The 14,060-nt window shown below is 42.3% G+C and overlaps 1 protein-coding gene across 1 annotated transcript in view; it reads left to right on the top strand.

Moving 5' to 3' along the window:
* Reln (reelin) overlaps positions 1–14,060 on the top strand; it is a 425,071-nt gene that overhangs the window by 245,853 nt on the left and 165,158 nt on the right. Inside the window, 1 exon segment of the mRNA XM_032907091.1 lies at positions 6,826–6,971. Coding sequence (XP_032762982.1) covers positions 6,826–6,971 — 146 coding nt within the window.

Raw genomic sequence — 14,060 nt, 5'->3', positions numbered from 1 at the left:
AATTTTATTCATCTTATTTCTCTTTCCTCTGTTCCTCATATCTCATCTGTTTGCATTGCCTAGATTTTTAATTAAAAATCTTCTCCTCTCTAAGGAGCAATCTGAAGTGGCAAAAATAATCACTTAAAATATTACAGTCATTAAAAAATTGGCTGTGTTGGAAGCCATGCATTTTCAATTTTCCTACAAATGATGTTTTAGCTTCCTTTTAAAGCACACTTTGTATCTGAATTGTCTGCCACCAGCCAGCTTGGCTATCAAAAATGGTCTTCCAGCTGGGTGGGCTGAGTGACAACTCCTTAATGGAGGAAATGGATGGCTCTCTGCTCATGTGGAGGGAACAGCACACCAGGCAGATTCCTTTCCATCTGCCGCTAGCCCCTCTACAAGCTGGCACTGCCCAAATGCCCAGTGTACCCCTCTCGGCAAAGAGGGTATTGTCAAGAAGTAAATTGTAAGGCTGTAGATCCCTAAAAGAATCATCAGGGTAGACTGGCCCCAGAGAGATAATGTTAAGAGTTGCTCTGGTGTGCTTTCCAAAGGCCTAATTAAACAGCAGTGGAGGTGATTTAAGTACTTTTTACAAGTACAGAGGTGAAGTCATTAACCTTTTCCACAGAGGGAGCGAGCTTAGAAAATGCTAACCTGAATTGTGGCCAAGGACATGTTATATTGAGGAATTTGCACTGATGTTTCCTGTTGATGCTTTTCTGAACAGCAAATTTTTGTCCTTTAGTTACACTGTGTTCTGCTTGTCCATTTAGCAGCAAAACAGAGAAATGCTCTTTTACTGGATAAGGAAAATACATAAAGACATAGGGATGTCAAAATTAGAGATCTGTTGTCCTTAAGTATACGTGGTTTGCCAGTGCTAAACTAATGAAACAAGTAATTAAAGGAGCAATCGGTGGCACATTGGAAGGTGTAAATCAGAAAGATAGAACTAGCCATAGAATTTATGCCTTGTTTAGCCCAAATACATGCTCAGCTACCTTATGTGTGTGGATTGAAGTTGTTTAGGTTATTAATTGCTAATTCATACAAGTGAGGGGAGTTCGGATTGCCATTGAACACAAATAGCTGGGTATGAAAATTGAGAACAATTTTCTGAAACTCTTCATAGTTTCAATAGATGTTGCACTTGAGTTTTTAGCATCCTGGGCTTTTGATGTCATTCAATGCAACTTCATCTGTCAAGAACAACATTTGTCATCTCCTGCTCTCAAGTTTACATCTGTTAGGAGACTATTTGATCATCGTCCAAAATGTGGAGGACTTTTAAACTCTGATTGATGGTTTTATCTGCTGTAGTAATATGTGAATGTTTGCAGCATTTCTTAATTTTAGTAACTATTGTAATAAGAAACAAAAAGTGTATTTCAATAGTCTATTTCCCTACCAGTTATGGCTAAGATTATGGAATACAACAGTTCATGTCTTTTAAGAGCACATGTTCAGAGATATATTGACACTCGGAAATTTAAAAGGAAACTGCTTCGACTCTCTGAGCTTCTCACAACCTATCAAGAGAGCAGATATTATCGAATCCATTCTTCACTCACTGTGAAAAGCTGAGGTCTTCAGAGGCAAAGGAGCTTGAGCCAGCCCCTAGCCTGATGGTAGACAGGCTGTTCTGTTGTGCCTTCCAACCCCGACCCTCCAGGATCTGTGAGAATGGATACAGTGGCTGAGTTTTCTTCCTTTAACATCTTGATTGTTTATGGTTTCTGGTAGTTTGTGCTTCCCAGTCTTGGCTTCCTTGATTCTTCATGAGTTGAGTCAGATTGGAGGGAGAAGTTCACACAACCCTTAAGCAGGCAGACCCTGGATTCTCTGCAGAGATGTAGAAAGAGACACGTGAAAGGCTCAGGAATTGTCTCCCCTGGGTTCATCTAGGCTTCAGTCCTTAGTTTGGAGAGTTTCTAGAGACCCAGGATGATTTCAAAACATTGATTTCCAGTGGCTCAAACTCTTCTTGTCATCAATTTGAAGGTCCTCAAATAAGGACACAACACTAGCCTGCTTCCCTACCCAGGACTCACATACACAAGCCTGTATATGACCAACTTCTTAGAAAGAAGGGGACTCTGTAGGCCATTGTCTCAGGTAACTCAGGAACTCATCCCTTGTCACAACCATGAGGAGATTGGCTCGTTTGAGGGAGTAGAGATGAGTCTACTATTTAAAGCAGGCGGGATTATTCTAAGGCCAAGGCTAGAAGCCGACATGCAGAGCTCTCCCCTCTCTGTTTGAACTGAGCTCAGGTGTTGAGTTTTGGTTACCTACTGAGGTTGATTGGTTACCTACTCTGCGAATCGGTTAGAAGAGCACGAACGAGACTTTAAAACCTCATCAAAATGATACTATTCCGTCTCTCACAGAAGCTTATTGAAGACAAAGTAGACTTGTTTTGTAGCCCACTAATATGAAACATGTGTTGTGCATGCTGGCAAAAGTGTAGTTACCAGATAGAATGTATCCTTGGTGCTGACTTTCAACAGTTACACAGCCATAAATGCTGTGCTCAGCTACTGGAAGAGCCTCTGGAATGTGCTTTCATTTTTGTGTTAAGCCAGTTTCCTTTGTGAAAGTAGTTAGCAATAAACTATAATGACTTCATGTTTTATATAAAATCTGTCTCAGGTAAGCTTCAAAGGTTCGTCAAGTGTATTATTAATAAGGTTTGGAAGGGCAGACACAATTACATAGAGTTTTAAATTATTAACAAAAATTCATGAAGTAAATGAAACCAACATTTAAATCCTTAAGTGGATGTCTGGCCAGAAATGACAGAGGCAACTAGGTGATCCATTCTTTAATTATACAGACATCTCATTCAAATTATAATGTAAATGGCTTTGTTCTCACATGTATGGGTATTTTGTGTACCACTTCCTGGGATTGTCGCCATTCCTGTTGATGTCTGAGTCCGTCCATTAGGTCCCCTAGGCCACAGTCAATCAGGCTTTTTACTGTGAGGAAAATCACGAGCCAATACCTAAGAGTCAGTGGAGTTTTTCTTAGAAAAAAAAAATGACCTTTGCTGTTCTTGTTGGCATTGGTTCTCTTTCAGGTGGGCATGGTGATGAAATCTTTAAAATTTTTCATCAATCAACAGTTTCTATTAACTGTGAAAGGAGCTAAGTTCTACCTTTGGATCAATATGCCTGTGCATATCACATAAAATGGGTCCAGTTTAATATCCATGAATAATCTGTATTCATTGCATGTGAAGAAACATCTCAGGCAGTCAGCATGCCACATGCTAAGTATCTAACATGTCATCTAACATGATGACAGGGCCCAGAAGACATGCATATGTCTTAGTGCTGTCAAATGACTCCCTTAAGATCATGTGCTGCTGCTCTCTTGAACTTCTGAAAACTACCTACTATTCCAGTTCAGTATCGAATCTATTATAGCCCTCTTTGAGTCAGGGTTCCTGATGCACTTGGCATAACCCGGGCCGCCAATCTCCAGCCTACTTCTGAAATTAGGCCTACGTAAGAGCTTTGTGGTTTTTGGTTAGTTGGTTGATTGGTTGGTTTTCAGTTTTTAATGTTTATTTTAATTTTTTAATTAAAGTATAATTGCATCATTTTCCCTACTAAGCCTTCAACCTTTTGCATGTAATACCCTTCACCTTGCCCAAAAATTCATGGCCTCTGGCCTACTTTCTCTAGACTCTTCTTCTTTAATTGTTGTTTTACATTTACACACAGACACACCCCTAAATATATAAATACAATCGGCTCAGTTTATGTATTGTTTCTACATAGAGTACTTCAGAGCTGACCAGTCAGTGTTGGATGAACAGCTGGGGCTCTTCCCTAGGGCAAACTGATTCCCCCCACTCTCAGCCTCCCTTGGTTGATGGAGTTCTTTGTTTGTGCTTGGGGCCCTGTGTGATCTCCCCTTCTATTAATATGACTGTTGGTACTGTCCTTGTTCTGGTCTTGGTTATACAACTGTGCTTTGGAGACTTCATGAGTGCGGTTCCCCTGTCTTTTCTGGGAGACACAGTCTCACAGCAGACATCCTGTTCATTTGGCTTTTACAGTCCTTCCAACCTTTTCCTGAGGTGCTCCCAAGGCTGGGCTGTGGGGGTTGTGTGGAGATGGAGCTGGGGTTGTGTGGAGATGGATCAGCTGGGGTTGTGTGGACATGGATCTGGGGTTGTGGGATGGATCTGGGGTTGTGTGGAGATGGAGCTGGGGTTGTGTGGAGACAGCTCTGGGGTTGTGTGGAGAAGTATCTGGGGTTGTATGGAGATGGAGCTGGGGTTGTGTGGAGATGGATCAGCTGGGGTTGTGTGGACATGGATCTGGGGTTGTGTGGAGATGGAGCTGGGGTTGTGTGGAGACAGCTCTGGGGTTGTGTGGAGAAGGATCTGGGGTTGTGTGGAGATGGATCTGGGGTTGTGTGGAGTTGGATCTGGGGTTGTGTGGAGATGGATCTGGGGTTGTGTGGAGATGGATCTGGGGTTGTGTGGAGATGGATCTGGGGTTGTGTGGAGATGGATCTGGGGTTGTGTGGAGTTGGATCTGGGGTTGTGTGGAGTTGGATCTGGGGTTGTGTGGAGATGGATCTGGGGTTGTGTGGAGATGGATCTGGGGTTGTGTGGAGATGGATCTGGGGTTGTGTGGAGATGGATCAGCTGGGGTTGTGTGGAGAAGGATCTGGGGTTGTGTGGAGTTGCATCAGTTGGAGCTGGTGAACCACATGACTGCTTGTTCTCGGCATTTCAGTTGTGATTTTTGTAATGTCTCTGTCTATAGGAGAGCAAAGCGTTTGTGTCCAGGGGTGAGAGCTACACTTATCTGTGGGTAGTGGGTATAAGGATACACGTTTAGAATGCAGTTCAGAGTTATGCTGCAAAGTGGTGATTACATCTTTGTGTTCCAATATGTCATCCAATATAGATCTCTCTCTGTCCTTGTAAAGCCACATGACGAGTGCTCACTGTGAGGTCTGCTTGTCTAGGCTCTCCTGGTGGCGACTCTGACCACCTCTTACACACTCTCATACACTAATATGCCTACTATTCGGCCCTATCTGACAGTTGACATTTCTCAACTAAGCTATGATTATGGTTTTTGTTGTTTGGTTACACTGAGAATTAAATCCGATGCCAGCAACTATTCTATCGCAGCTTGCGTCTCCAGCTCTTAGCAAGAGTTGTGAGAACTAAGAATCCTTGGGTGCAGGAGTGTACATGAAGGGACCCATGGCTCCAGAAACATATGAAGCAGAGGATGGCCTTGCCTGACGCTGATGGGAGGGGAGGCCCTTGGTCCTGTGGAGGTTTGATGCCACAGCGTGGGGGGATGCTGGAGCGGTGAGGTGGGAGCAAAGGGGAAAGGGAAGGGACAAATGTGGGGTGAGGGGTTTGTGGGGGGTAACAAGGAAGAGGGATTTCATTTGAGATGTAAAAAAAATGGAATGATTAATTTTTTTTAAAAAAAGCATCTTTGGGTGCTTGTGGGCTCTCTGGCAATGAAAAACAGACCATGTGGAAGGCAAGGAATGACATTTGAAGGTTGCCCTCTGACCTCTACATGCATGCCCGGGCATACACAAAGCCACATTCACATGCATTATTCTCCTCTTTCTTTAGATTTATGTATTTATTTTATGTGTGTGAGTACACTGTCGCTGTCTTCAGACACACCAGAAGAGGACATCGGATCCCATTACAGGTGGCTGTGATCCACCATGTGGTTACTGGGAATTGAACTCAGGACCTCTGGAAGAGCAGTCAGTGCTCTTAACCGCTGAGCCATCTCTCCAGCCCCACACATACGGTTTTCTTTACCTTTAAGAGGACAAACTGTAGCTTATGCACTAACTTTTTCGCACGCTGAGCTGTTTAAAGTGTTTTTGAATACCTACTGTGTCAGGCACTGGGTTGAGGCCTGGTTATGCCATGTCTCTGGCATAGTGGGTATTTTTGTCCAGTTGGGGTTTTTTCCTCCATTTCTACCTCATTTTAAGATTATGAAGACTTAAATGGATGTTTGATCTTAAATAGGTTAGACTTTCCCTTTACAGTTTATTGCTGGAAAGAACCATAATGAAAACTTCTGATTTTGAGGAGCCATTCAGTTTACTCAGCTCCAGATTTCTGTCTTGCCTTCGACCATTCATGTCAAGCTGAGAAACACACTTTGAAAGATAAATCACCAGAAATCCTTTTTGGCTCTTGCAAGCGCCCCATCAGGGAGTAATGGAGTTTGTGATCCCCAAGCCTCCCACTGAAATGGTCATGTATATCTCAGTTCTGGTCAGAAACTTTTGCTGAGATCTGGCTGTGAGTACACAGCCTGGCAGAGATGGCCGTGACCTTTTCAGTACCCCATGTTTTGATTAGCTGGCTCTTCTACTCATACTCCATCTACAGACAAATTGTGAAAGACTTGAATGGCAAGTCAGAACTGTGTGGAATACTGAAAAGGTCACTGTGATTTAGCCTACAACCAGAGAATTGAAAATACACGGCAAGTCATGATCAGGCTTGGGTCTCACAACAAGGGCTGTGGTGTCGATGGGATATTATTCCAATTAAAGCATTCTTGTCTCACACTAAAGGCTGAAATGGCAAAGCTCAAATGCCCTCTTGACTCCTTTGGTGTGATGACTTAATAAGTTAGAAAGAAGTTATAATTGAATTAAGCAAGGCAGAAAGGAGGTAACAAGTCCTTTTGATTTGCGAGTCCGTCAAAGAGGGAAGAGTGTAATGACTTCCCTGAAAACTCTAATTACACGTGAGTAAAACAGACACAAACCAACTGAACAGCCACGCTGTACTCTCCGTTTCACCTACAGCACAGCTGCCAGTCAGATGGGAACGCCATATATTTCCACGGAAATGAAGGAAGCCAGCTCAATTTTGCCACCACGCGGGATGTAGATCTCTCCACAGAGGATATTCAGGAGCAGTGGTCAGAAGAATTTGAGAGCCAGCCCACAGGGTAAGTGATTGTTATCTCCCTGCTGTGTATCCTGAAATGGCAAGAGAATGCTTAAATCGACACTGGTGATTTCAACCACAGAGAAGCCCAAAGCGGGCAGACACATCCTAAGGGTTTTTATTGAGAAATCAGGTACTTTTATGGATACTTTTTAAATTGTGATTATACATTCCTCACAACTTCATATATATCCCATGTTATTTAGATTTTACTTGGAAAAATATTTCTTCAATATTAGAATCTTTCCACAGCTATTATATTGAGATTTATTTTCATTGAAATGTGGTTCTGATCCACAATGGGTTATCTAAGGGGATACAATTTACCTTTGGGAAATATATAAAGGAGATGTTTGGAACTCAGGTTGGAGAACGGGAGACCAGAGCACTGAGGATGGTTTGTGTTTTCTATAAATTTTGTCCTGTCTGCCTTATTCTGGGACCTTCGTGCCTCTGATCGTTTCCTAGTTGAGTGGTACTTTCGGAAGTTCCCGTTTGTCTGGGGACGTAACTCAGCAGATAAAAATGCTCATCATGAAAGTGTGAAGACCAGAGTTTGGATCCCCAGAACCACATAAAAGCCACCCATACAGAGTGCACAGCTGAAGTCACAGGACTCCCGGGGCGGGCGGGGGGTGGGGGGGATGGGAATCAAAGACAGAGAAAGCCCTGGAAGCTCGCCTGGCATGGAAACAGCAGAGCCCCTGTCTCCAAGACAGAACATGAGGCCTGACACCAAGATTGTCCTCTGGCTCCTGTACATGACCATGGTACATTCATACCTCCATACACATGCAGGCACACACACACACACACACACACACACACACACACACACGGTACATTCATACCTACACACACATGCAGGCATACATACGCACACCCGATACATTCATACCTCGACACATATGCAGGCACACACACATATACACACCACACACACACGTACACACACATGTATACCCGTGTACCATACACATGCACACCATATACATGTGTATGTAAACAGAGAGAGACTTTGAGTTTAAAGGGTTGAGGAGGCTAAGGAAGAAGGATCCCGAGTTCCAGGCCAGCCTGGGCTATGTAGAAAGGTCTTAAGACAAAAAGCTCAAAATGAAAAAAGTTCAGATTCAGAGAGGCAAACAATATTTATAGAAAGAAATTCTAGACATTTTCTAGCTCTCACCAAGGCTTTCCTTTTAAGTTAAATATGTAAGGAGCTGGGTGTTTACAGCAGTTTGGCCCACGGGCATGTCTGTGGAGAAGCTGTCTTGGTTGTTGACGGATGAAAATCATGACCTATGGTAGGTAGCGCATCCCTGGGCAGAGGTCTGGAACACTACGAGAGCAGAGCGAGCATGCTAGCTACTGGCTACAAGGAGGCAAGCATGTGTCACGTAGCATGACTAGCTGCTTGAGTTTCTGCCTCAACTTCCCCTGAATGGTGGCCAGGTAAACCTTTTCTTCCCTAAGTCGCCTTTTGTCAGGATATTTTTATCATAGCAACAGAATAAAGAGAAAAAAATAGAGCAGAAAATGACTTGATATTTAAAGAAACTAACCTACTTTAGAAAAGGTAGTGTATATATTCATTTATATAACATATTTATATTTTTGCATATTTTATAAATAAAATATTATATAGATATGTATTTATACATAATACTTTATATAGCGTTATACTTGTGTGATAAATTTATATATAAATTTATATGTATAAACAATATAAATATACTGTAAATTTATATTTATATGTGTGTAAATATATATAAACATATATATATAATGTTTTGATTACAGATCACATGAAATACTAATGTTGCCAGAGAGTTTTTGGCTAAAACCAAAATCATTACCACAAACAAAGAAGCCACTCAGTGTTGGATTGGATTATACAGTGCAAAAGGGTCACAAGAAGACCCAGCTTTCCGTGTCTAGGCTGAAAACGAGGGTTTAATGAAGTGCCAGATGCTGTTTTTATTGGTCTAGTAAAGAATGCTGGTAAATTTATTTTTATCAGAGCTTTAGGAAAGAAATTTTTTCACAGAGTGAAGCTGTTGTATATGTGCTGTGAGCGACAACTAGGAAAAGCACTGGTTGTGAACACTTGAGATGTCCCTTCTCTGCCAAGTGTACAGCATGCTGGTCTCAGTCTTCCCTTCAACCACAACTATCCAGAAAGGAGTTACCATTAGAGGCTCCCCTGCTAGGGGTAACAGGAAGCTGATAGATCCTCCAGGTACTCCAGAGTGATTGAATTGGTTGTACTCTGAAACCGTAGGAAAAATCGTAATTAAATATGTAACATAGATACACGTCCATCCCTTCTACCTGTTTTCCTTCCGTAGGAATCAAAGAGAGTTAAAGAACATGCTACCCTACTAATATGTTCAAACCATTTTGTGTGAATGGCCAGAGGACGGAGAAAATGCAAGCCCACGTTTTCGGAAACCATTTCCCCAACTGTCCATATTTTCCTACTCAAATTGAAACATTTGATTCCCCCATCAGAAGGATGTGGGTGTGTGAGCCTTGCCCACACTGGGCTGCCCAGGGCATGTGAGCCTTGCACATCATGTGTGTAAGCCTTGCTTATCATGAACATGTGAGTCTTGCACATAACTGGCTATCCAGTGCTGATGGGCTTTTTAAAAAGTAGAATGTTAAACGTTTTTTTCTTGAGGGGATGGGGGTATAGGTTCTTTTTCTAAAGAAGACACATCTGTTACTTCAGGGAGGGGGTACTTTAATGGATACACTGATAATTTATGTGAGCCTTTCTGAACTCCGGCTTAACCTTACACACACATCATTTCATTAGCAGCTATGGTATCTCTCCTAGCTAAGGCAAGGTGAGAAAGGGCTTGGGAGAACGACATGTTGCTGTGAAACAGAATTTGTAGATATGCCTTGTGCCTTTATATGTTTGTGCTATTTAAATACCTTTTGTGGATATTTTTTTTTCTTTTCTTTTTTTTCCGGGGCTGGGGACCGAACCCAGGATCTTGCGCTTCCTAGACAAGCGCTCTACCACTGAGCTAAATCCCCACTTTTGTGGATATTTTATTGTCATGCATGGCAGTATGTCCATGACAGTGGAAATCTGCAAATTAATGACTATTAAAATTTTTAATCAATATAGCATGGTCCTGTTCGTGCCACCTGCCCCAAATCCTTGTTCCAAGTCTTTGAAAATTACCGGAAATGAGCAAGTAAATCTCTGTTGAATGGGAGAACAGTAAGGTATGTCCCTAAGTAGGCCAGAAGTCGTGATAGACTTGGGGGGACAGAGGCAATAGGGATGAGCATGAGCATGGGGTCTGAGAAGTGGGGGAAGGGGGAAAGTACAACAGGCGCATCGGTAAGACACACCCTGCGTGGAATCCCAGCTTTGCTCCAGGTATGGGACCTGGGTGTGGCTTGAGTCACAGCTGTAGGGACTGCTGAGTGACTTCAAACCCAGGGTCCTGCCTCCAGGAGGCAACAGCGAATGTGGACACCTGGAAATGAGCTTCAGAACAGTGCGTGTCCGTGATATTCCTCCCCTCGGTGCCTAACCTACCAGGCAACTGGCATTTTTACACTGACAACTCAAGTCTAGCTAGTAGTTTTAACAAATGAACTAGGATATCCAAATAAGATTTAAAAAAAAAAAAAAAAAAACAACCAACTCTAAATAAAAGCATTCATCTAAATAACCAAAAGTTGAGTAAATGAAGCAGCAGAATGAATCAATGCAGACTATCTCAGAAGCGAATCTGTTATCCTCAGAGGAATGGGGGGACATACGGCACTTGTGAAGCCAGAACAGATTTATAAGGAAAAAAAAATAGAGGTGAGAAAAACTAAAATTATGAATATATATGATGGTCGAAACAAATTTACTGTATTTCCCTCAACTATAAATAAAGGCCTAGTTCAAAGACAAATTAGTAAACTGGACATTTTAATCTCGATTTCTTTATCACATAAAACACAAAAGAATTTAGAGGGCTGGGGAGATGGCCAAATATGTATGAAGGCTGGAGGTTTCTCCACAGTGCCCCTGCTTAAAAGCCAGGCACAGTGGCACACACTTGGGATCCTAGTGTTGGGAGGGAAAGGTTGAAAACAGGAGGACCCCTGGGGCTTCCTAATGAGTCACCCTAGACAGTCAGCCAGCTCCAGGTCTCAGTGAAAATCACCCAGTCTCATAAAAACAAAATGGATGGCTCCTGAGGAGAGCCAACCTGCACATGTCCACGTGTGCACATGTGCACATGCGTGCACAGGTGCATGTGTACATGCGTGAACACACAAGCATGCACACACAGGGGAGGCAAATGTGTGATATATATAGATAAAGATATAGATATAGATAGATATAGATATGTGATATATATATGTATGTATACAGATAGATATATCTATCTATATATGTGAAAAGTGCTATTTTTAACCTTGGAGCAGTATGCAGAGCACGGTTTAAATGCCTATTTAACAAAACAACCACAGTCTTCTCCTCCCACACGGGCCTATGGCTTCCCTAACCACGTTTACAGGGCCAAGCGTAGATTCCGTTTATGCAGCAGACCTTAAATCTAACCGAGAGGCGTTGGTTACACCCACCCACAGTGTTACCACTCTTACATCAGTGTGGTAGCATGGCATTATAGCATTCGGGGTCCAGGACTGGATTAGACCTAGATATCCCAGCACTATACAAGGCAGCCAGCAAGGGGAGAATTTCTCCGTCACTCGGAGACTGATGTGTCTAGGCCGTACAAAGTATGTGGTGTCATCAGAAGTAATTGTGCTCAACCAAGAGAAATCGCAACCCATGATGCATAAACAATCAAACATTAAAATACATTTTAAGACATAGAAGATGTTCAGATCCAGGTGACCGGTCACGTGCTGTTCTGGAGCACTGTCCCCTCCTGCCCTGTCCTTCATTCGATCTACATCTGAATATTACTTTCACAGTAGAATTGCTTTAGATTTAAAGAAAATAACACTCGTTTTAAAATGGCCAAAAAAGAAATATGTGCTAAAACTGAATAGAAACTCGAGCAGTGTGAGAAGCCTTCAGAGAGATAAAACACAGATATTTTTCTTCCTGCTAAACATCTCCTCACACTTGATGGTGTTAGTCATAACATGTTACATACATACCACATCAGCCATGATTGTTAGTCTAGCAACTCTAGTAAAAAATAAAAAAATGAAACATTCATCGTAGTTTTGAAAAAAAAATCATTCGAATCGCGTTTTATCTTATTTTAAAACAAGCAGCATGGCGTTGTGTTTTACAGTGGGAGGAACGGAAGCTAATTTGCGGAGACTCTCGGTTGGTATGTGCTTGTCGCTAAGCGGCCTCCAGGCTAGGCCGTGTTGTTGTTGTGTAGTGGGGAAACTGTGTGTCTACTACCCATAGTGAAACCAGCAATCCGCATCAGGGTTATTCCAGACGGGTATGCTTAGAACATGGGGCATGTAATAATAACCTGAAATAAAATTAGATCTGAGCAAACGTGGGAAAGAGGTGAAGAGGAGAATCTCTGGATGCAGGGTATGCTGGGAAGACTCCAGCCAGGGCTCCCAGCCACCTGCTCACCCCCATGACTGAAGGACGGGGCGGGGGTGGGGGAATCCATAACCACAGTGAAGGCAGGCAGGAAAGCATACACCTTGCTAGGCTTCAGAGGACCCCTACCGAAGCTAAAACTCATGAATATAAATGAAGGTGGAAGGGTCTCACCAGTGCCACATCCCTTATTAAATATCAGAGGCTGGATCCCACGCGGGCCTTACCAATGAAATGAAGTTTTTCCATCTCCGAAAATTTATACGAGGTTTAAGAAGCGTATAGATTTGATAAACACAGACCCTTTCAACCGGCCTTTGTTCCGTGTCCCAAAGCATGCCCAACATTCCTATCTGTTATAGGTTTAATCTGTCCTGAAGAGTAAAGCAAATTTTCACACGTAATATGAAATGGTCTGTTCCTTTAGCGTTCTGTATGCATTACTGGTAGGGAATCATCTGACTGACATATTAAACTGCTATTTACCAGCCTATAATGAAATCGTTTGAATTTTTTTTTTATTCTGAGTTTAAAACCGGCTGGTGTTTCTTCTTTTCCTTTGCTTTCCTCTGAAATTTTTGTTTGCCGAAGCAGACATGTCAGGTCAAAATTCACAGTCCCCTGTGGGTCCCCATCTCTTGCTGTTAGAACCCGGGCAAATGCTCTTCAGAGATTTTCCTCTTCACATACCAAAAGGCATCATGGGAAGCACATTCTCTGTTAACATCTCAACCCAACCTTTGTAAAACACAATGACACATGATAAAAGTCTCTTTTAATTGATCGTTTCAAAGAAGATCATTTACCAGGTCTTAGCCAACCCTTGCTTTGATGAGGAACACCATAACAAACATTCTTGTGGACTTATTTAAGCATTTATGGATGATAAATTCCTAAAATATAAAAGGATATATATGCGTACTTACACATATATGTGCACTGTGTAATTTCAGTTGACAGACTTCCCTCCAGAAACCCTGTCGTTCTAGAAATTACCAGGGTGTGAACTGATTAAAAGCCAATCCTGAGGAAGCATCTCAGGACAGCTGATAAGGCGCTAAGAAACCTCTTCAAACCGCGTTTGCTTCCTTGGTTATGTCTCTTCGTGACACACAAAAGGCAGTCTTATTCTAAAGCTATAAATTAAATATTATTGTGACCTTCGTATTTCAGAAGAACCAAGTTGTCTTAGGGCATTTTATTGATTGGAAACTTGTTTTCCTTCCTACAACATCATCTCTCTCTATTTGTAATAAATAATAGATACGAATGTATTTATAATAAATAAGATAGGGCCTTCTATTTTCTAATTAGCCATAGAGGGGTAAATGTAAATTTGGATGTGGTAGAGCGCTCACCCCTGGGCAAACGTTCCTTCAGATGCGGTTCACACAGAACAGACCTGCACTTCCTCAGGGAAAGCCATTTAAAGCACAGAGAATCAATACTCCTGTTGAGGGAACGCGCCGTGCCATCCACGAGACTGCTAAAATGGTGCAACTCCGGGTAGCCATTGCTGGGCTC

The sequence above is a fragment of the Rattus rattus genome, chromosome 6 (genome assembly GCF_011064425.1).
Source record: "Rattus rattus isolate New Zealand chromosome 6, Rrattus_CSIRO_v1, whole genome shotgun sequence".
Taxonomy (NCBI): Eukaryota; Metazoa; Chordata; class Mammalia; order Rodentia; family Muridae; genus Rattus; species Rattus rattus.
Note: the sequence above shows the minus strand (reverse complement) of the source record. Positions and strands in the feature narration are given on the sequence as shown.